The sequence below is a fragment of the Peromyscus californicus genome, unplaced genomic scaffold (assembly GCF_007827085.1).
Source record: "Peromyscus californicus insignis strain IS unplaced genomic scaffold, ASM782708v3 Scaffold_14__1_contigs__length_90479793_seg_2, whole genome shotgun sequence".
Taxonomy (NCBI): Eukaryota; Metazoa; Chordata; class Mammalia; order Rodentia; family Cricetidae; genus Peromyscus; species Peromyscus californicus.
This window is the reverse complement of record NW_026294436.1, coordinates 56,815,208-56,838,027: the sequence shown is the minus strand read 5'-3', so window position 1 is coordinate 56,838,027 and position 22,820 is coordinate 56,815,208. Positions and strand designations below refer to the sequence as shown.

The 22,820-nt window shown below is 40.8% G+C and overlaps 1 protein-coding gene across 1 annotated transcript; it reads left to right on the top strand.

Moving 5' to 3' along the window:
* Positions 1 to 4,908: 4,908 nt before the first annotated feature.
* Positions 4,909 to 13,691, top strand: LOC128109315 (intelectin-1a-like). The gene is made up of 7 exons (XM_052736511.1): positions 4,909 to 4,972; positions 6,188 to 6,286; positions 7,631 to 7,878; positions 8,210 to 8,368; positions 8,723 to 8,843; positions 9,639 to 9,742; positions 13,539 to 13,691. The coding sequence occupies exons 1-7, from the start codon at positions 4,909 to 4,911 to the stop codon at positions 13,689 to 13,691; spliced, it is 948 nt and encodes a 315-aa protein (XP_052592471.1).
* Positions 13,692 to 22,820: the final 9,129 nt, after the last annotated feature.

Here is a 22,820-nt window from a genome sequence, read left to right as displayed (position 1 = left end):
CAGTGTGAAAAGAGATTGGAGTCAGCCAATACTAGAAACAAGAGTTAGGATGCTCAAAGTGGAGAAAAAAGTCTTGCTGTGGCCATGGCCAGGTCATTGTCTTAAGGCAGGTGTTTCACTCCCTGGCCAGGAGTTACTTCAGGAATAGCTATGTATTGGGGTGAATTGTGGTAATTTCATGTGAAAGTTCCTGTCCAGTCCCTCAGATTGGGCTTATAGTTGGAGATAGGGGTTTTAATATGGTGACTAAGTGAAAACTAGATAATTAGAACAGCTCTTAATTCAATTTAAAGATGAAGAAATTTGAGCCCAGAGGGAGACATCAGGAATACATACTCAGGAATAAGAGACTATGCTGAGAAAACACAGTGAGAGAGAGGCTGCCTACAAGGTTAGCAGAGATGTCTTGGAAGGAGAGTCCTGCTGATACACTCATGGTGGATTCCTAGTCTCAAGAACTATAGGAAAATAAGTTGACAATGTTTAGGCCACTTAATCTTAGGGTTCCCCAAAGAAGCATTGTTGCACTACAGGACCCAATTCCGGTCAATGAGGAAAGTCATGAAAAGTGTCCAAGGATATGCTTTCTCTCTCCTGAAAAAGAACTGAAGGAAGAGAGGATTCATTCTCCCTTGTTTTGTGGTAATACATGGAACAGCAGTAACTACTTTGAGCTCAGTCATAGGTGAAGCAAGACTAAGATAGGAGAAGCTTACTGCTTTAAAGACATAAACAAACTGCTATGTCAACTAAGCCTGGAGGGCCTCTCTTTCTAGTGTTCTTATTTCATGAAGTGATATATCTGCTTTTTATTTCATCTCTCTCTCTCTCTCTCTCTCTCTCTCTCTCTCTCTCTCTCTCTCTCTCTCTCTCTGTGTGTGTGTGTGTGTGTGTGCGCGCGTGCGTGCGTGTGTGTGTGTGTGTGTGTGTGTGTGTGTGTGTGTGTGCATGCACATGCCTGTGGGTATCCACGAAGTTCACTGGTATTGGAGCCAGCTGACATGGGTGCTGGGAATTGAACTCAGATCCTCTGAAAGAGTGACATGCATCTTAACCACTGAACCATCTCTCCAGTCCTGACAGATTTACATTTTTTTAAATTTTAGTTGAAAATAGATTCTTTTCCCATAGACTACATCTTGACCACAGTTTTTGCTCCCTCAACGCCTCACAGCTCCTCTCACCTCCTCTCTTTCACAAATCCACTCCCCCTTCATTTCCTCTTCAGAAAAGAGCAGGCCTCCAAGAGATGACAGCAAAACAGGAAGAAACAAGATATCAAGAGACGAGGCAAAGGCCTCATGTTGAGGCTGGACAAGGAAAACCAATAAGAAGAAAAGAGTTCCAAGAACAGGCAGAAACATGAGAGACATCTGCTGCTCTCACTACTAAGAGTCCCACAAAAACACCAAGCTAACAACCATAGCATAGACACAGAGAACCTGGTGCAGAACCATGCAGGCCCCTTCCTTGCACTTTTTAAAGCTACTTTGAGGTGGCATTTCTATTAGTCACCACTGAATACATCCAGACCTGAACACAGGTGTCAAGGACTGTGAGGTTAGGATGAGGCCACGTGAAGAACAGATATAACAGGCAGTAGGAGCTGGACGCTGGTGGTTAGGAAGGTGATATCCTCCAAATAGCCTCCATTTTCTTAGACTCTTAGGTCTAAAATGTTGTAGGATGTTCTATGATTTATGTACCAATAAGGATTGTAGATGAATTTCTAAATGGTCTTATTAAATAAAAAACACAGAGCCGCCGGGCGGTGGTGGTGCACGCCTTTAATCCCAGCACTCGGGAGGCAGAGGCAGGCGGATCTCTGTGAGTTCAAGGCCAGCCTGGGCTACCAAGTGAGTTCCAGGAAAGGCGCAAAGCTACACAGAGAAACCCTGTCTCAAAAAAAAAAGCCAAAAAAAAAAAAAAAAACACAGAGCCAGATATAGGGATGAAAGCCTGAGAGAAATCAGAAAAATAGGGAAAGCCACAGCTAACCTTACATCACCAACTCTACAGCTTCCAAATGAGAGTTACTTCCTGTCTTCCTATGCCTACATGCCTTGCTGTTCTGCCATCTAATTGGCTCTCTCTGTCCAGCTACATTACTTCCTCTTCCTGTTCAGCTCTGTCACTTACTGTCTGTTTGTACAGACCTCCAGACCTCCATGGTTAACTAGTGTTGGATTTTAAGGTGTGTGCCACCATGCCAGGCTCTGTTTCCAGTGTGGCCTTGAACTCACAGAGATCCAGACAGATTCCTGCCTGCCAAGTGTTAGGATTAAAGGCACATGCTACTGTTGCCTGACTTCTGTCTTTACTTATAATGGCTGTTCCTATTCCTCTGATCTCCAGGCAAGCTTTATTTATTAAAGCACAAATAAAATATCACCACATTTCAGCACAAATAAAATATCGCCACAAAGGATGAGATATATAATGACATCAAGTATGTGAAAATAAAAAAAATTAAAAGGTCTTGCCTCCCAGGGATAGCAACTGAACGCAGCATAACAAGAAGGGAATGCAGGAGGAGGCTCTGGAGGAGGGGGTGTGGGGAGTGGGGACTGGGAGGAGTGGAAGAATGGAGGCTGCAGTTGGAATAGATAGTATAAAAGAAGAACAAATAAAAAGAAAAATGGATACATCTAGTGGTGGCCATGTCAGAGGAACAACAGGTGACAACTAAACTTCAGGAGTTCGGCTCACACAGGCAAAGCACTGATGGGTGAATCTTGGATAGGCAAGGCCCTGAGGCTTTGGCTACAGAATGTCTCTTGCTACTGCTCTGCCTTTACATGTCTGCTGCTGCTATTTTTCTCTGGCATCTGGCATGATGTGAATGGGTGTGGGGGGATCCCCATTGCCTTTAATGTAGTATAATTATCTCATGGAAATATCCAGTTCTACTGGGCATTTTTACCTATGCATTATTATGAGAATGATTTCCTCTTGAACTGTACTGTTTAATTGAAATAATTATTTTATAGAATAATAGTATAGGTTTTAGAATTTTGATGACTGGGAGTTTTTAACAAATATAATAAGGGATTATAATAAAAGATAGTTTGGTGGGAAAAATAATATAGGTAAAGGTAGGATATAGTGTTGCCCCTGCTCCTGATAAAGCAGGGGTTGCAAAGGGTAAAAAATAGGAATAAGGACGTATAGCCACATAGACCATGGTTTACGTTAATGATTAAGAAAACAAATGAGTCCCAGGAGTTAGCTCAAGTACTTTTGGATACTGGGAAATGTGTACATGAGTTTCCGTGTGGGTAACAGGTAAGACAAAGCATTAAACAATTGTCTTCATGTAACTAGAAAACAAAGAATTGGATGTTTAGTTAAGAATAGTACAGATATGGTCTCATGTAGCCCACGGTGGCTTCCAACTCACTATGTAGACAAAGATGGTCTTGAGTTTATTAACTTCAAGATGTGTAGGTTATCTTTGTGTGTGAGCAGTTTTGCTTTTTTTTTTTCCTTTTTTGGAGACAGGGACCTTAAGTACAAGAGCCTTTGTTCTAACCTAGCTATGTAGTTAGGGAGAGGCTTGAACTTCTGATTCCTCTACTTCCGCTTCCCAAGTGCAGGAATTTCAGGCATGCCCCACCAAACCTAGTTTACTTGATGCTAGGGATTAAATCTATAGCTCATGTATACAAGGCAAATGATCTATCAGCTGAGCTACATGCCTCTGTTTTATCTATTCTATCAACCTCTCTGAGATATATTGTATAAATCAGTCATTTAAACATAAGAAGATACAAAATACAAGCTTAATCAAAAGGTGATTCCCAAAGGATTGCAATGTTGTCAGTATTGTAATAAAGCTTTGACTGAGGATGTTTCATTGGTGAGGAAAAGGCAATTTATTCCACTATAGCCCAAAGTGGTGTCTGAGAACAGGAAAAAGACAAAAGGTGGGGATGGAGGAAGTTCAAAGCATCTTCAGAGGGGATTTATAGTGATTTAATCTAAAATGCAGTCTATTGTGAAATTTCACTAGTCTGTGGTAACTATGAGAAAATCAAAGACAAAATAGTGACAGTTATATGGAACTCAATTTATGCAGACTAGAGGTTTATATTTATTCTTAAATGATTATTTACTATTTTGTTGTTAAACTTTTCTTTTTTACAACCAAGTTTGATAATATATACCTATAATCTCAGCGCTTGGGAAGTGGGATAAAGAGAAATTAGTTCAAGGACATCTTCACCTACACAGTGAATTTGAGGCCAGCCTGGGCTATAAGAAATGTACTCTTTTATGCATTGTACCCCACCCCCCAAAAAAAGGTTTCTTCACCTATGAAATGAGGGTGATGATAGATATTTGGGGTTTTAAGTACTACCTTGCAAGAAAGACACAAATAAAAAAGTCCTAATAGATGTCAAATGTTGCAAGTCTCCTCATCTATTTCCTGTTTTGAAGAATAGATGGGTGAAATTCCCAAATCTGTTGATAGTACTAGGATGTGACCTTTAATATTTGTCTTTTAGAGACTTTGAATCCCATAAGTCATCACTGTGCAAAGAACTTTCCTGGAATAAAAGTTGTCCCTCCAGTGGCATCCTGCCAGGAGAGGGGGAGCCTGGCAACGTCTGGACTATTCCCACCAGGCTCTTCCCATAAAAGGATAAGAGCCTCACCAGAGAGAGAGGGGCTCATCTCTACTCAGCTGGCAACGCTTGAGTTTCTGGCAGGGTAGGGAGGGGAAGGCAGTTGCTATCAATAGAGTAAGGAAAGTGAACTCCAGCTCAGGTCTGCTTTAGTCCCAGAGATGTGAGGAGTTTAAAGGAAAAGAAGGAGCCTTTAAGTTGGACTAGATAGGAGCTGAGACAGGAATAAAGGGAAAAGATGGTCTGAACAGAGATTGACCTTCATTTTGCTTTTCTCTAGATGACAATAATCCAAATCGGCTTCCTGCTGTTTATCGTCCTGGCCATCAGAAGTTGCAGCGCTGGTGAGTCTTACTACAGGACCCAGATTCCTCAGGTCACCTCTAAATTTAAAGAAAGTCAGCACCAGACTGAGTTGCTTCCAGGACCCGGGTCTCTGAGGACCAGAGATATGTTTTCATTGTTGTTGGTTTTTTTTCTTTTTTGAGACAGAGTTTTTCTGTGTACCCCTGGCTGTACTGGAAATCAATCTATAGACCGAGCTGACATCACAGTCATAGATCTGCCTTCTCTGCTTCCTGAGTGCTGGAATAAAGACATGGGTCACTATATCTTGGTGATCATGCATTTTTTTAAAAAGTGAAATTAAATATAATTGTATTGTTCTCCCATTTTTTTCTTCCTTCCATTCCCACATTCTAAAAAATAAAGGCCTAGTCCATCCTCCATAGAACCTTTGAGATGTAGGTTGGGTGCTGATTGGCTCTTAAAGGAACTGGCCAGTGACAATGAGATTGTTGAAGTATGTCCTGATCCGGATTCTGTACTTGTGTGTAGCTGTAGGGGACCTTCTGCAAGAACTGTGTACCATCCTAGTTATTCCTTAGGCTGAGGACCTTTGCTTTAGGATTTCAATACCAAGTGAATGGTCTGGAGTGTACCCAGAGAATGTTTTCTTGAATTCTGCACTCTATAGGAACTCAACATTATTTTAAAATGTGTAATTCCTCTTCGCTGCTGCTTTTAGAATAAATGCAAGTCCCTAAATGCCATCTTATTTGATCTCCACATAATAGTCTTTGTAAGCTCAATATTAGGCAATAGGGATCTGAGGCTCAGACACAGTAAATACAATCCCAAAATACTTGACTTGTAAACATGGAGTTTCTTACACCTGAGTAGCTCTGATCCCAGAGTTCTTGTTTGTTCCCATCTTTCTAGGTTCTCAGAGGACTTTGCAGAGTTGAGGCTAGTTTGCAAGGCTTTTTATTCCAGAGTCTCTTGGTCAAGCCTCTGCAATGTCGACCTTACTACCCATGCTTCAGGCACATTAGGTTCCCTGCATTTCTTATACCTGCAAAGCTGGACTTCACTTTATTCTCCTATTTCAGGACTTTGAACACAAAGTTCTCCACACCTTCAAATCTGTTGTCTTTCTTCCTAGTTACAAATCTTGTTGATTCTCAGAGTGAGGCTTTGAGAAGTCATGGAATGAGTTTAGGATGGATATAAGAGGAGGCTGGGTGTTGCATGAGAGTGAAACTTTGCATCTTCTCTAGATGAAGAAAATGTGGATACTAACAAATGGACCAATCCTGTGCCTTCCTTTCTGTTCAGAAGCTGCAAAGAAATCAAGCAGGAGATGACTAGGGCACGAAGTGAGTGATGAAGTATTTAAAGACTACACTGTAACTCTAATACTTGGGGGCCCAAAGCAGAGGATTGAAAGCTCCAAGCCAGCCTGGGGAGAACCTTTCTCAAAATGCAAACAAATAACCCAGTTAGGAAATCACCTTTTTGTCCTCGAATAGCTTTTCTTTTTTGATATAGAAAATGTGATAGAATGTACATAGTGGATAAAAATTGCCACTTACCCAATTTTAAGGGTTTTCAAAGTCAAGTGCAACTTTCACAATGGTATGGATCATCACGATCCATGTCCAAAAGTTTTCATTCCTTAAATTGAAATTCTGAAGCCACCAAGCCATAAATTCATGTATTCACTGTGAACTTCTGTTCTGTTTTCTACTTCTATGAATCTGTCAATTTTTGATACCTCATATGAGTAATCTGCCTTATTTCATTAACATGCTCGAAGGCTCTTACGTGCTGTAACGTAGTTAATTTAGTTTAAAAAAAAAAAAGATTTATTAGCCAGGCAGTGGTGGCACATGCCTTTAATTCTAGCATGTGGGAGGCAGAGGCAGGCAGATCTCTGGGAGTTCTAGGCCTGCCTGGGCTACAGAGTGAGTTCCAGGAAAGGTGACAAAGCTACACAGAGAAACCCTGTCTCGAAAATCCAAAAAAAAAAAGATTATTATTATTATTATTATTATTATTATTATTATTATTGCATAGGTGCACATGTCTTATGTTGGAATTTGTACATGTATGTGCAGGTATGCAGGTACCTGCAGAGGCCATCTAGTCCTCTGGAGCTGGAGTGACAGGCACTTGTACACTGCCAAGCGTGAGTGCTGGAGCCTAACTCAAGTCCTCTGCTAGAGCAGTACTTTCTTTTAACCACGGAGCCATTTCTCCAGCCCACTTCATTCTTTTTGATCTATTGGGTGTATAGGAATGTACACAAATATATTCTCTTCATACTAGACAGCACAGATTATCACTTATTCCTTAGAAATACTTGACCTGTTTCTGCCTTCAGGTTGAGACCTGCTCTTGTAACAAAAATGAATGTACATATCTGAGTCTGTGTTACCAGTTCTTGGGGTATTTACCAGGGGGAGTTGTTAATTCCTTTGATAATACTATGTTTAACTTTAGGGGAAACATCACTGTCAGTTTGGGTAATTGTGTGTTCTGCCTCAGCCACAGAAGCTTTCTGAACTCAAGTAGATATCAGTATCCCTAGGGACACATGTGATAGGACACTGAGGATATGAGGCATTAACCATAGTTGTAGTTCCTAGAGTCACTCTGCCTATGGAGCAGAGATGGACAATGAACCTGCACACAGGACTGTGGACTGGTTCTCTCTACAGATGGCCTCTATTTCCTCCGCACGGAGAATGGTGTCATCTACCAGACCTTCTGTGACATGACCACTGCAGGTGGTGGCTGGACCCTGGTGGCCAGTGTGCATGAGAACAACATGCTTGGGAAGTGCACAGTGGGAGATCGCTGGTCCAGTCAGCAAGGTAGCAGAATCGACTACCCAGAGGGGGATGGCAACTGGGCCAACTACAACACCTTTGGGTCTGCAGAGGGGGCCACAAGTGATGACTACAAGGTTGGTACACTCTGTGGCCACTTGGGAAAGGGTGAGGATATGAGTGTAGCTTAAGCATGCCAGGGAGAGGGTTGGAATGATGCCCTTCAACATAGGGCTGAAGAAGTGAAAAATACTCATCTTGAATCTCAACATCCTTCAAACTAGTCTTTTAGTTAAGTAGAAGGTAGCAATGGGACCACTGTCCTTGGAAATGAGGGTATCTGAGCATGGATGGCCATCTGTCCACTTGGAGCCCATAGCTATCAGCTCTGCTGAGGATTCTGCATGTGAGTCTTTTGCTTGGTGAAATCTTCTTGTTTGGTCAGGCTCAGTGTTGGTTGCTTTCCAGAACCCTGGCTACTTCGATATCCAGGCTGAGAACCTGGGTATCTGGCATGTGCCCAACAAGAGCCCCCTGAAAAATTGGAGGGACAACTCCCTGCTGAGGTACCGCACCTCCACTGGCTTCCTGAAGGACATGGGTCACAATCTGTTTGGCCTGTACCAGGTACTGAAGGCTAATGGCTGAGGCTGCTTTTCAAGGGTTTAGAGAGAAAAGCAGGTGTTTGAGGTTGGGTGGGTTGTATTCCGTGTTTCCCTTATTCTAAAATGTAATGAGTCAAGGAGGGCAAAGGGTGGGAGTATGTGGAAAAGAGAGGAGAGGAGAAAAGTAGGGAGGTGGAGATAAGAGAAGAGAAAAGGGGGAGGGGGCTAGGTGTCAGAGAGACACAAACAAAAGAAAGGATTCTTTCTTATCTGACTGGTTTGGAAACAACCTCAGTTACTGGATACATGGTGGACAGTGTTCCTATGAGTGCCAGTGCTACAGTCCTTACCCAGGGACTTCTTTTGTTCCTTGTAGAAGTACCCGGTGAAATATGGAGGAGGAAGTTGTGGAACTGACAATGGCCCAGCAATACCTGTGGTCTATGACTTTGGTGATGCTCAGAAGACAGCCACTTATTACTCCCCCAATGGCCAGAGTGAGTCTCCAATGCTTCTCTGAACATTCTGCAGGACAAGTGATGAATTCAGTTTTGATAAGTAACTGTCACTTACCATCCTTTACAGCCTGTTTCTCTTACATAAATGTTTGTGTTTTCTTTTACTTCAATCAATCACTTGGACTGGCAACTATTATTAACCCGTTGTACAGATTAGGAATGTGGAGCACTGAAGGTCCAGGAACTTGCCTGAGAGCACAAGGCATAAGCAGAAAAGTCAGCATTTGCACTGGGGATACGCAGTTTCAGCATCTACTCTTAGCAACCTTGTTATCATTCAGAGGTTTCTAAGGGACAGGCCAGGTCCATGTGCATGGGGATGAACAAGAGAAAAAAATGGAGTTTTATTTCTGTTGTGAGGAGTGACTGCTATGTTGTCTAATATGAATTCAAATGTGGCATCTACCCTTTATAAATGCTGAGCCTGTGGTGCATATTTCAAATCTTCTTATTTATTCTTTGGATGTAAGGCTTTAAAGAAAAGTTACAAAGGTAAATGTGAACAGGACCAAAATTAATATACCTGATAGGGGTAAGCCCTTTGATATATTCATTAGAGACCTTACTGTATCATAAATTTCTCCACTCAAGTTCTGACAGATGGAGACCTTTTTTCAAGGACTGTCTCTTTGGTACTGTGGATATGAATAGGTGAGGTTCCCCAATAGGTCTGATATTTTAGACTGAATATCCTGAACCTGGGACAACCAAACTCTGGGCTGACAACATTTCTAGCATTTTACTTGAATGCTGTTTTCTCTCTCTTGTTTTCAGAAGAATTCATTGCAGGATACATCCAATTCCGAGTGTTTAATAATGAGAGAGCAGCCAATGCCTTGTGTCCTGGGATGAAGGTCACTGGATGTAACACTGAGCATGTGAGTCTGTGTAGTAACCATAGAGGCTCATGAATAAGTCTGAGGTTGCCAGTGTGTATCTATGTATATGGAGTATGGGAGGCTGCTATGTTAGTGTGTGTACATAGATGAGAATGTGACCTTTCCCTGTAACTTGCCTTGTCTCAGGGATCATAACTTCTGTCTAGATACAGAAATTCTGTCCTGTTGAAGACCATAGTCAACATTACAAACTTCTAATTGCACTGTTGCAGTTTGCTTAGATTTTAGGATAAAACACTCAGTTACCTGGAATGAAGGTAACACTTGTATTCAGGAAGTCCTGTGCAAGACTTTGGGGCTGAGCTTGTAAGAGAGTCACCAGGTATTGTCACACTCCACCTGGGATTTAGCTTTCAGAGTGAAACGTATCTTTTCCAGGGCTTGTACAGATTTTCATTGTGTCAAGGGGTTACTAAGAGAGTCTTGGACATCTGGTAGACCTCACCCAGGCCATTCTCCCTATCAGAAGGAATTTCTCTTGTAGGATGTTGGCATATAAACTAAATGACAAGGCAGGTGCACTTACCTCTACTGCAGCAACCTGATGTTACCCTGAGCCTGGCATCATTAGACACATACTGTTTAGTTTTTTAATAATTTTTGACCAAAAGGACTGTTGAGGATGGAGCCCTTTTATTGCCACAGTGAATGATGTAACAAGTTAGCATGTTCTGACCAAGGATGTTGGTGCACATCATTAATCCCAGGACTCAGGTGGTAGAGACAGGCAGATCTCTGTGGTTTGGGGGCCAGCCTGGTCTACGTAGTGAGTTCCAGGTCAACCAGAGCTACAGGTAAGACCCTGCCTCAAAAAAAATTATCATGTTCTTTTGGAATCCAGTCCTCTCTAAAGTAACAGTCTGAGAAAAGTGTCCTCAGCTCCTGGCAGGTGATCCTGAAGATCTCAGTGTCCATTCATTTCTCAGTCATTAGCTTGTCCTTCAATCTAATGTGGCTGGAGAGGTAGTTCTGTGGTTAAAGTACTTGTTGTTCTTTCAGAGTACCTGTGTTTGTGTCCCCCAACCCTCTGCAGCTCACAACTGTTGTAACTCCAATTACAGGGCATAGAATGTCCTCTTCTAGCTCAAGGGCATCAGGAATTCAAGCAATATGCATACATACGTGCACACAAAACACTCATACATTTAAAATAATTACATCTGAAGTAAGACAAAATAAAATCCCACCCAAACAAGCTGAGGCAGCTTTGATGTCAAGGAGGACCTTGGGACTATGGTGTGAAATGATGAAATGGGAAGAGCAATTGGTGTTGAGGGCCTAGCAAGCTGTTTTCAGTCTTGATATGTAAGAGAGATGTGGGAACAGGAAGAACTATTTTTGAAATGTTAACATGGACCTGATCAGGCAATAACTTTTACATCACACCAGTGGTTTTTGGACTGTATAAGTGATGAGCCCCACTGCAATGTTTTAACAGGGACGTAAGATTGATATGTGCCTCCTTTTTTTTTTCCAAAGATGACATTGGTAGTGTAGAGGTATCAGATTCTAATGGTGGAATGGAGGAAAGACTAGCATAAGGAAGTAAGTATTGAAATGGGGGTTCCATGGTCCAAATGAGAGTGTGATGTTGTGTGATGGGAAATTTGGAGGGAGGGTAGGCACTAATGAGTTCCACAGACTTTAAGTTTATCAATAGTTGAATACAGAGAATGGAAAGAGAAGACATTTTGAATAGTATCATGGTTTACATTTGAGTAGGTGAATATCAAATAGCAAGCCAAACGGTCTGGATGCTGAATATGTTTGAGATTTAGGAGGGTTATACAGTCATATGATGCTGGATTTATATGACATTTATTTGACTTTATTTGTATGTGTGCACATGTATATGCAAGTGATCACAGAGGTCAAAAGGAGACATTGGATCCCTGTGAACTGGAGTTAAAGTCTTTTGATTGGGTGCTAAGATCTGATATGAATGCTGGGATCTGAACTTTGGTTCTCTGATAGTGTAGTAAGATGTCTTAACCTTGAGACCTTCTCTCCAGCCCCCATGCTACTAGCTTGTTCGGATGGGATTTTATTTTGTCTTATTTCAGATGTGATTATTTTAAATGTATGACTGTTTTGTGTGCACATATGTATGCATATTGCTTGGGTTCCTGATGTCCTTGAGCTAGAAGAGGACATTCTATGCCCTGTAATTGGAGTTACAACAGTTGTGAGCTGCAGAGGGTTGGGGGACACAAACACAGGTACTCTGAAAGAACAACAAGTACTTTAACCACAGAGCTACCTCTCCAGCCACATTGTTACATGCTTTGGTCAATGATGGACTTTGAATGTGGTGGTGGTCCCAGTGGATTTGTGTTGCCTGCTAAGATCATAGTCATTCTAACCTGTGTAAGTATAGCTTATAATGTTCACAATGATGAAACTGTCAATGAATTTCCCCCAAATAAATGCCCATTTTTAAGTTATGTGAGGCTGTAAGTAACTGTGTTTTGATTTTCGTTTGTTTGATTATTTTTTTGTTTGTTGTCATGTGGAGTGTGAAGACCCTGAGTAGTGATTCTAAATGGCAGCCTGATCATTAAGTCTTAAACTTAAATAAATATCTGGATTGGAGATAGGGATTTTAAGCCATCAGTGAATTGTTCATAACTAAATCTAAAGGGGTAACACAAAGTACAAGAGAGTTGTAAATGTGTCACATCTGGAAAACAGCACATGCGGAATTCATGTAGAAAAGTCTAGCCAGGGAACCTGAAAAAATGGTTCAGAGAAGTTGAAGAAAAGGAAAGAGGAGACAGTGATGCTACTAAAGCCGATGGAAGGGGGTTTTATGGATCAAATAGAGTGATACCACCAACGGAGAGTCTGATGAGGAACAAAGAGTCCACTGAACTTGGCTATTGAGGTGTCTCTGGATTCATCAGCTATATTAGTCAGATTTTTTTTTGCCTCTGTGATAAATACCTGAGAGATACAATATATGGAAAGAAGGATGTGCTGGCTAGTTTTATGACAACTTGACACAAGCTGTAGTCATCTGAGATTAGGGAACTTCAGTTGAGAAAATGCTTCCATAAGATCAAGCTGTAGGCAAGCCTGTAGAGCATTTGCTTAATTGCTGATTGATGAAGGAGGGCCCAGGCCACTGTGGGTGGTGCAGCACCACTCTGTGGCCTCTGCATCACTTCCTGACACCAGGTTACTGCCCTGTTGAGTTCCTGTCCTGTCCTTCAGTGATGAACAGTGATATGAAATATAAGCCAAATAAACCATTTTGTCCCCAAGTTGCTTGAGTCATGATGTTTCATCACAGTAATATTTACCCAGACTAAGACACAGGGCTTTATTAGTTTGATGGTTTCTGAGTTTTTAATCTGTGGTTGCTTGGCTCTATTACTTTTAAATCCGTAGTGGGACATGATAAATATCATGCAGAAAAGATATATAAGAGCAATTTGGCTTGCTACATAGTGTCAAGGAGCCAAGAAAAACCAGAAAAGGCCAAGGCAAGTTATCTTCAAAACATGCCACTCACACCTTCAGTATCTGTTTCTTCTAACCAGATACCCCTTTTCATACAACCACCACCTCCCAATAGTCAGTTCACAAAGACTGACTATTAGTAATTAACTAACTAATGAAGGCAGGATCCTCATATTTAATTCCTTCCCTAAAGTTCTGCTTCTGAATGTTACTTACACTAGGGATCTAGTCCTCAGTACATAGCACCTTTTGAGAGGGAAATTCATATAAAAAATAACACCTCTCATTGCTACTTCCTTTCATTGTTTTCCAGCACTGCATTGGTGGAGGAGGATTCTTCCCAGAAGGTAACCCTGTGCAATGTGGCGACTTCTCTGCATTTGATTGGAATGGATATGGAACTCACGTTGGGTACAGCAATAGCCGGGAGATAACTGAAGCAGCCGTGCTTCTGTTCTATCGATGAAAGCTTTGTGGTGTGGGACTGACATGTCTGGAGAAAAATTTCCTAGTAAATAGAATGCTAGTGACACAGGAAAGGGGAATAAATCATGTTACTGCAGGCTTAGGTTGTCTTTGTGATTCCTTTTTGTGCAGGGGTGAGAGATTTCAAAAGAGTTTCTGCTGCCCTGTTTGAGTCTCTTGGGATATTATTGCTGGGAATTCTGATACAGTAATACTATTTTTATTTTTTCTTCTCTCATATATTACATCCTGACAGCAGCCTCCCTTCTGTCCTTTCCTCCCAGATCCTCTCTTATGCCCTCTTCTCCAGATCCTCTTCTATTTCCCTTCAACAAAAGGACAGGTTTCCCAGGGCTATTGACCAAACATGGCATAAGAAGTTACGTAAGACTAGATACATTGGCTTATATTAAGTCTGAAGAAGGCAATCCAGTAGCAGGAAAATGTCGAATATTCCTGTACCCTGTGTGAAGATATGTTACTGTGATTGGTTCAATAAAAAGCTAAATGGTCAATAGATAAGCAGGAGGTATAGCAGGGTCTTTCTGGGAAAAAGAAAGACAGATGCTAGCTGGAGGCAGAGGAAGCCAGGCATGAAGGAGGAGAGGGAAAAGCCATGAGCCATGCAACAGCATGTAGATTAATAGAAATGGGTTTATTTAAGTTATAAAAACTAGGTAGGAACAAGTCTAAGATAAGGCCAAGCTTTTAAGTCTCTATGTCATTTTTTTGTAAGCTAGTGGCCCAAAGAAAAATTCATTCACATAAGGGTATCCAATTTGGGGACACATATCTGCATAAGACCTGAGAAAGCAAAATAAAAAGTTTCTAAACACACAAACACAGAGCCAAACACAGCTTCCTAGTCCCATAGTCTCATTTGGGCTGCATTACAGAGATGTGTCTCCTGGTAGCTGCCTGTGAGCTGGAGCCACCAGCACACCATCAGCTAAGCTGTGTGGCAGGTTCAAAGTTTGACTCATGTGGTCAGAGAATGATGCAGGTGCCTAGTAAAGCAAAGTCCAGACAGAAAATGAAAGCATGGACACTTATAAAAATAGTTTAAAAATATAAAGTTCTTAAAGAGACAAGTAAAGTAGGAAAAAAATATTCCATGTAAGATTGAGAAATGCCGGGCAGTGGTGGCGCACGCCTTTAATCCCAGCACTTGGGAGGCAGAGCCAGGAGGATCTCTGTGAGTTCGAGGCCAGCCTGGGCTACCAAGCAAGTTTCAGGAAAGGTGCAAAGCTACACAGGGAAACCCTGTCTCAAAAAACCAAAAAAAAAAAAAAAAGAATGAGAAATATAACACAGGGAGTTTGGGCCTTATATGGTACATCATTAATTTTGAATTTTTTGAATGCTAATAAACATACAGCAGATGCTGAGAAACATTGGATTGTGGAAGGTACTGCTGAATTAAACCAACCTATATACTTTAGAAATTCCTCAGCTTTAAAATGGAAGTCAAAAAATGCATTAAACTGGGGATGGAGTTATGATTTTGTTTCCAACGGAAATGTAAGGCTCTGGATTCCTTCCAGGTTAATAGAGATCAGATTTGACTAGGGGAGACCTCCTGAAGATTTTGGCTATAGACATGGTAGAGGAAACAAATAAAAACTAGAGGAGAGGTGACATATATGCTGATCCCTCTGCATGGGAACATCTCAGAGACAAGATGAGACATGATAAATCTTGTTGGCTAGCGAGTCCTCATGATTTGTTATTACATGACATCCTTTCATATGGCATGGATAGAGATTTACATTAGTGTTTGATTAAGTAGTCCAAACAGACATATAAAGTTGACAGATGCCTTTTATCTGCTCAAACATAGAACAAAAAAATCATCTTTGACTGACTTGTGCACACCACACATTCCATACTTGTGTTAATACAAATATGTATGTTACCTTTAAAAGTTTGTGTGCTTTCAGAACAAGGGGAACAGACACCAATAAAAATGGGTGGCCCAGGTGATCCAGCCTCTCAGAGTGACTCTGTTGCAGTTTCCTCAGAGTTATACATCCAGAACAGCATCGAGGCTGCTGGCTGAGATGGTCCAGCTTCACAGACTACTCCAGCCAGACTTCACATAAGCCCTACATTTTCCCATCACACAGACCAGACAACAGCTAGGTCTCCCAGGACTTGACCATTATCCCAATTTTCTAAGGGTCCCTAGATATGCCATTGCCCCGAGAGAACAGAAATCAGCCTTAGAGAACATGATGCCCATATTCCCAAGAGGTGGGATGGGTTGTTTTTGGTCACTCAATAGGTTATGTATATTTGTCATCATTTAGGCAAGGTTAGTTACAAGTTGTTATTAGTAATGGTCAGGAAAAAAGCTGAACAAAGGAGATTAGATTCAGGGATCTCATTCTTAAAAGAAAAAGGGGGATATAAAATGATAGGATAAAAGGATAGATTATTGAGTCTACATTTAAACTAAAAAAACAGCTACTAGTCTCAAATATTTCACATTGGTATGGATTTTTGTATTTTGATACAAATTTAAGGTGGTTTTATTACCCTTTTCATAAGTTTCTATTCTTGTTTAGGGTATTATTCCTATGCAACTCATTTTAAAATGTAATGTAAAGTTTTAGTCCTTGAAAGTTATTTAGGATAATAAAGAAATACAGTTTAATACTTAATTATCTAACAATCAAACTAACTGAACCAAGAGTGTGGGAGGGTTCCAAACGCAGGAGGGCCTCTTACTTGTTCTTCTGATTGGCATGGCCTCCAGCCATATTTCTTTAGGTAGAGCCTCCCAAACATCAGGAGGGATACAGGGTATGGAGGAGGCACTTTACCCCACTATTTCCTTATTTTATCTTTAAAGATTAAAGTAAATAACTTATGTGTAAAAGATTATGTATGTATGTGACTTTGTATTAATATGTACCACATTATGTGCAGGTGACTGATGAGTCCAGGAGAAGTCACTGGATTCCCTAGAACTGGAATTACAGGAGGTTGTGAGTTGCCTGAAGTGAGTGCTGGTAACTGCACTTGGGTCCTCTGAAAAAAAAAACTGATGTCCTTGTAATTGCCGAGCCATCTCTCTATTACCCTTCCATCCTCCTCCTTCTCTTTCTCTTCCTTCTCTTTCTCCTCACCCTCCTTTCCTTTTTTTCTAATAGAGTCTTATGTGTCCTAAATTGACTTTAAACTGTTCTTGCAGAAGATAGAAGTTTGGTTCACAGCACCCTCATAGCTCACAACTGTCTGTAACTCCAGTTCCAGGGTATGTGATTCCTTCTTCTGGCTGCTTTGGGCAATGCATATACACACTGTACATATACATGCAAGCAAAAGTGATATAGATATTAAAATAAATGTTGGGGTGGGGAAGAGTATTTATCTTGTTTGATAGATTTCCTGGAACCTGGATAAGAAATTGATTGTGGTCTCTACTCTTCCCCATTTTTTCCATCTCCTCTTTCCTTAATAAGCAGGCTTTTGCTAGCTATTCTTTCCTGATTTTTCTCTTATTTCTTGTCTTCATTCTTCATCCCAAAGATGTGGGACCAGCATGATAGCTCATCTGATAGGTGTGCTTGCCAATGAGCCCAATGACTTGAGTTTGATTCCCAGGATCCACATGGTAGAAGGAGAAAACTGAGTTGCAAAATTGTCCTTTGACCTCCATGGCATAATTGCTTGTGCATCATACACACACACACACACACACACACACACACACACACACATACGTGCATGCATGTGCATGCATGCATACACCGACACACACACATGCATAAATAAATGTAAAAAAAATTTTAAACTATATATATTTTCTTGGTTCCTCATTATTCTCATATGCCTTTCTTCCAACTAGAGAAAGCAATAGGAAACCTGAATGAGTTTTATCCATTGGCAGTCCCCTGTTGGAGGATATGGGATCATGTTGTGAACCTCAAGTTAGCATTTGAGTTAATTAAATAAATTTAACCTTGGGTCAGGAGGCTGAGTTAGCAACTAGTTGGCAGAAAGAGCATAGTCATAGAGCATCAGAGGGCAACAGGAAGATTACAGAGAGGCACCAGAAGTAGTAGGGAGGGATTTTGAGTATGCTGCTTTTCTGTTTTAGTAAAGTAGAAGCACATGCTTTTTGGGGAGACGCCAGCAGGGAGAGGAAGTCAGCTATTTGCTACACAACCTCTCTGAGCTAGCAGGCTTCACCCCAGCCTTTGAATCTCAAGTCTTATTTATAAATAGAACAATAGAGATTTAGTTAAATGTACCTTTAGTGGCAGCAACAGGGCTGGCTCCTATGGGAACAGAATTACCAACCAGTCTTCTGCCAGAAGGACCAGGCTGCTAACAGAGAAGCAGGCAAGTAACAGCAGAGTCACAGTTGCTGACTGAAATAGCTTCAGATTAAGGCACAGCCACTGTGCCAAAGATAAAACAACAGTCCCCCGTGTGTGACCCAGTTCCCTGGTGTCAGGCACTGTTGACTGGGAGTGTGCAGACCAGTTGCAGAACACTTTTGTCTTTTACATGATCCCCAACATTTAGTCCAGGAACTAGATCAATAAGGACTGTTGAGCTGTGAAAAAGAAGACAGGTGAGCCCCGTTCTAAAGCTGCAGGCTTTTCCAATGCAAAAGTGACAAGTTCTAGGAAAGCACGTTTCAGGGAGCTAGGGAAGCACAGATGGGAGCCTGTAATCCAGAGAAGGCTGCCAGGAGGACCTCACTGAGAAGGTGATTTGGCTTAACTCCTCCCCTACCCTAGAGAGATGACTGGCATATGCCATTACTTTCATGGTCTCCTGCTCACTTCTTGACTTTCCCCAACCCTTGATAAGTTTTTCATCTACCCAAGTCTCAGTTTTCTTATTTGTTAAATATTGATAACAGTAAATTTCCCATGTGTTTTTTGTAGTTGCATGTTTTTCTTCTACCCACCCATTCCTAAATACTCAGCAGTGGCTTCCCAAATAATTGACTCAGAGGCTTAATATTACTTGTAAATGCTTATCCAGTAGCTCAGACTTATTATTAACTACCTCTTAACCTATTCTTCTTATCTATGTTTAGTCATGTGGCTTGATACCTTTTCTCAGTCCAACATTCTCATCTTGCTTCCCTGTATCTGCTGGTGACTCTTGACTCCACCCTTTCCCTTCCCAGAATACCCCTAGTCTGCTCAACCTGCCTAGACTTCCTGCCTGGCTACTGGCCAATCAGCATTTTATTAAACCAATTCAAGTGACAAATCTTTACAATGTATAAGAGCATTATCCCACAGCATTTCACCCTTTTTTGTCTATTTAAAAAGGAAGGTTTTGGGGCTGGAGAGATGGCTCAGAGGTTAAGAGCACTGACTGCTCTTCCAGAGGTCCTGAGTTCAATTCCCAGCAACCACATGGTGGCTCACAACCATCCCTAATGAGATCTGGTGCCCTCTTCTGACCTGCAGCCATACATGCTGTATACATAATAAATAAATAAATCTTAAAAAAAAAAGTTTAAAAAAAAAGGAAGGTTTTAATATTAATATAATAAAACAAAAAGTTATTAAGAATTACAGTTTCAATATCCAGTCCATTTGCATTTGACAAAATTAGAGAAAATGCTTAATTATCTATCTTATCTTGGCGAGTCTAAAGTTTTGTATCTAATTTATTTTCTATTATAATTAAGGAAAATTATAATTGCAACTATTTAGTCTTCAACTATATCAAAGACCCCAGAAGGGTGAAATGTTACCTAATGACAAGGAACTTAACCTGCCTCGACAGTCACCCAAAGTACCTCTGTAACATTGGGGCATCCATCTTTGGCCTACAGGCCTAGCATATCTGACATACTTATCTGTGAAGCAGGATATTCTGAAGGGCTGTCCTATCTTGTCTTGGCAGTCACTTTCTTTGTCCTGCTTGTCCAATAGGGAGAGCCTACTGTCAGCAGTCGAGGTAAGGGTACTTTCTTTGCCCACATGGCTAGCTTTTGCCATAAGGAAAACAAACTCCATGTGAAGATTCTTCATTGCCCATTATCCTCTCTGAAGTAATTGGTGCTGCCAGGAGCAGACATGTCTTACTGTTGAGAAAAATATAAGTTCTTAAAACATTTTAAATGTCATATTCTATAGGTCTTTGAAGTGTTTGAAGATTGCCAATCTCTCTGAAATATATCTCTGTATGACCTTGAAAACATATCTAACATGACAATAAATTTGAAATTATAGATGACTATTAATCCATATTTCTTAACTATAGATTACATTTTTAAATGAGCTGCATAAACATAATTGTAGCTAGAGTTTTCCTGCCTGGCCAACAGTCAGAACAAATCTCTCTCACCCGCCAGTCCCACAGCCGATCAAACCCAACCAAGTAAACACAGAGACTTATATTGTTTAAACTGTTTGGCCTAATGGCTCAGACTTCTATCTAGTTCTTACATCTTAAATTAATCCATTTCTATAAATCTATACCTTGCCACATGGCTCGTGGCTTACCGGCATCTTCACATGCTGCTTGTCATGACGGCAACTGGCAGTGTCTCCCTCAGCCTTCCGCTTCCCAGAATTCTCCTCTCTCCTTGTCCCGCCTATACTTCCTGCCTGGCCACTGGCCAATCAGTGTTTTATTTATACAGAACAATATCCACAGCACTTCCCTTTTTCTTTTTTTTTCAAAAAGGAAGGTTTTAACCTTAACAAAGTAAAATTACATATAATTTGGGAATTTGGGCATAGCTTCTCTTACTACTTCCTGCTGGAGGGGGACGCTGTATCTTATGGGGACACAAAGAAAATTTTAGGATCAATGAGTAGTCTGTGAGGCTGTATTGTCTGAGCCAGTTGCCTTTAAACCATTCTGGATATTGGATCATCTGGGCCATGGTATCATCCATCGGAGACCTTTCAGGGGGTCTTGGCTGGTCAAACCTGATATATCTTAATCTGGAACAAATCCACAGCCTCTGGCTTTCTGTGGAAACAAAAGCAGAGCTTCCTTTCCAAAGCAACATATCCTTACATCCAAATTTTGAAGTCAAGGTACCTTTAAAATATACATTTTGGAATAACTCAACAGCTTTTGCAATCAAATGTTTTTCTTCAGTTACGAATATCAAAGAGAACATAATCCAGATTCTCTGTGTGGTAGCCATCTTTACGTGGCTTATTTTTTATATTACCTTGAGCCTATTGCTTTAAACTGCAGCATTCTAAGACTGAAACGGCACTGTGGCTGCTGGCTCTGCCCACTTCAGCTTCCCAACATGGCCTTGGTACCTTTTCCCACTAGCTCTGGGAGCCATCATGGGTCTATGCTTTTATCCAAGCAGCGTGTAGCCCAGAAACCTCTTTTTTTTATACTAGCCAAGGCTAACTCCACCACACAGCTTAATGTGCCACTTGCAGAGGCCTCATTCCCGCCATACTGCAGGTCAGGCAAGCACGCCAGGAACCCGCCATGTAGTAGCTCAAACATGCAGGCTGCTGCTAACTTGAAAGAGACAACTAGGAATTGTTTTTAGCTCCATTTTAGAATCTTTTTACTCAGGTTTTAAGTGGAAACTCTTGCCCCAAGTTGGGCGCCATTTGTAGCTAGAGTTTTCCTGCCTGGCCCACAGTCAGGACAAATCTCTCTCACCCGCCAGTCCCACAGCCGCTCAGACCCAACCAAGTAAACACAGAGACTTATATTGTTTAAACTGTTTGGTCTAATGGCTCAGACTTCTAACTATCTAGTTCTTACATCTTAAATTAATCCATTTCTATAAATCTATACCTTGCCATGTGACTCATGGCTTACCAGCATCTTCACATGCTGCTTGTCATGGCAGCAGCTGGCAGTGTCTCCCTCAGCCTTCCACTTCCCAGAATTCTCCTCTCTCCTTGTCCCGCCTATACTTCCTGCCTGGCCACTGACCAATCAGTGTTTTATTTATACAGAGCAATATCCACAGCACATAATATCCTAAACAAGAGTAGAAATATACATATAGTATAAAAAAATAAACTTTAAATTTGAGGAAATAAAATAAAATCCATGCTGATGTAAAATATGTTACATACTGATGTAAAAAAGATTAACAGTTATTTTCTAGATTAAAGTAGATTTGATAATCTATAATGTTTCCCATCATTTCTATATCATATCCTCCTTTCTTCTTTTAGAAAGAGATTGACTATGACCAATAACAATTTGTAACCAAACTCTCCAAACAAAGACAAACATCCATAATCCATTTTGGGGGAATGTGGGCATAGTTTTCTAGGCTACTTTCTGTTGATGGGGGGAGGTATTAATATTATGGGGACACTGAAAAAATTAAAATTATGCTCAAGTCCTGACTGGAGTAGTCTGTGAGGCTAGATCATTTCAGCCAAGAGCCTTGAAGCCTTTCTGGATGCAGAACTAAGAGGAAACTGAAACAGAGTTGCTCTGAAATGTTGGATCATCTGGACCAACTGTTCCCACTGGAGTTTTTTTAGGGGGTCTTTCTTGATCAAATCTGATTTTTCTTAACAAAGAATAAATCCACAGCCTTTCATTTCCTGTGGAAATGAAAGCATAACCTCTTCTCCAAAGAAACATACCTTTTGACTTCAATTTTGAAGTCATTTTCAAAATGTATAGGTTGGATTAATCCAGCAACATTTATAATCAAATGTCTTTTAGCAGCTGTTGATCCTTCCTCAGCTGTCAAACAATTCAAAGACAACATAATAACATACAGTATCCAGACTCTCTGTGTATTTAACATCTTTATGTGGCTTTTTTAAGTTATTTTAGTCTCTTTCTTTATTATTTTGAAATTATATATTTTATGACTGTTTATACCTTCTCTTTATTCTTCCAAACCTATGAATATTTTTAAACATATTGTAACCCATTTAGAGGTTTTTTTGGTTTTGGTTTCTTTTTTAAATCTGTCTTCACTGCATGTCTTTACCTTTTCTTAACCATATGACCATTTAAGCTGCTAACTGGGCATGGCTAGGACTAAAGCAGTGGCTTTGGCAGCTGGCTCTGCCCCAATCCTTGGTTCCTTGGGAAGCTAATCTCATGGAGGAGGCACATTTACTGCCAGGTCTGAAAGCCATGTTTACTGCTCCAACTCTGAGAAGTTTGGGGGTCCATACTGCCACTA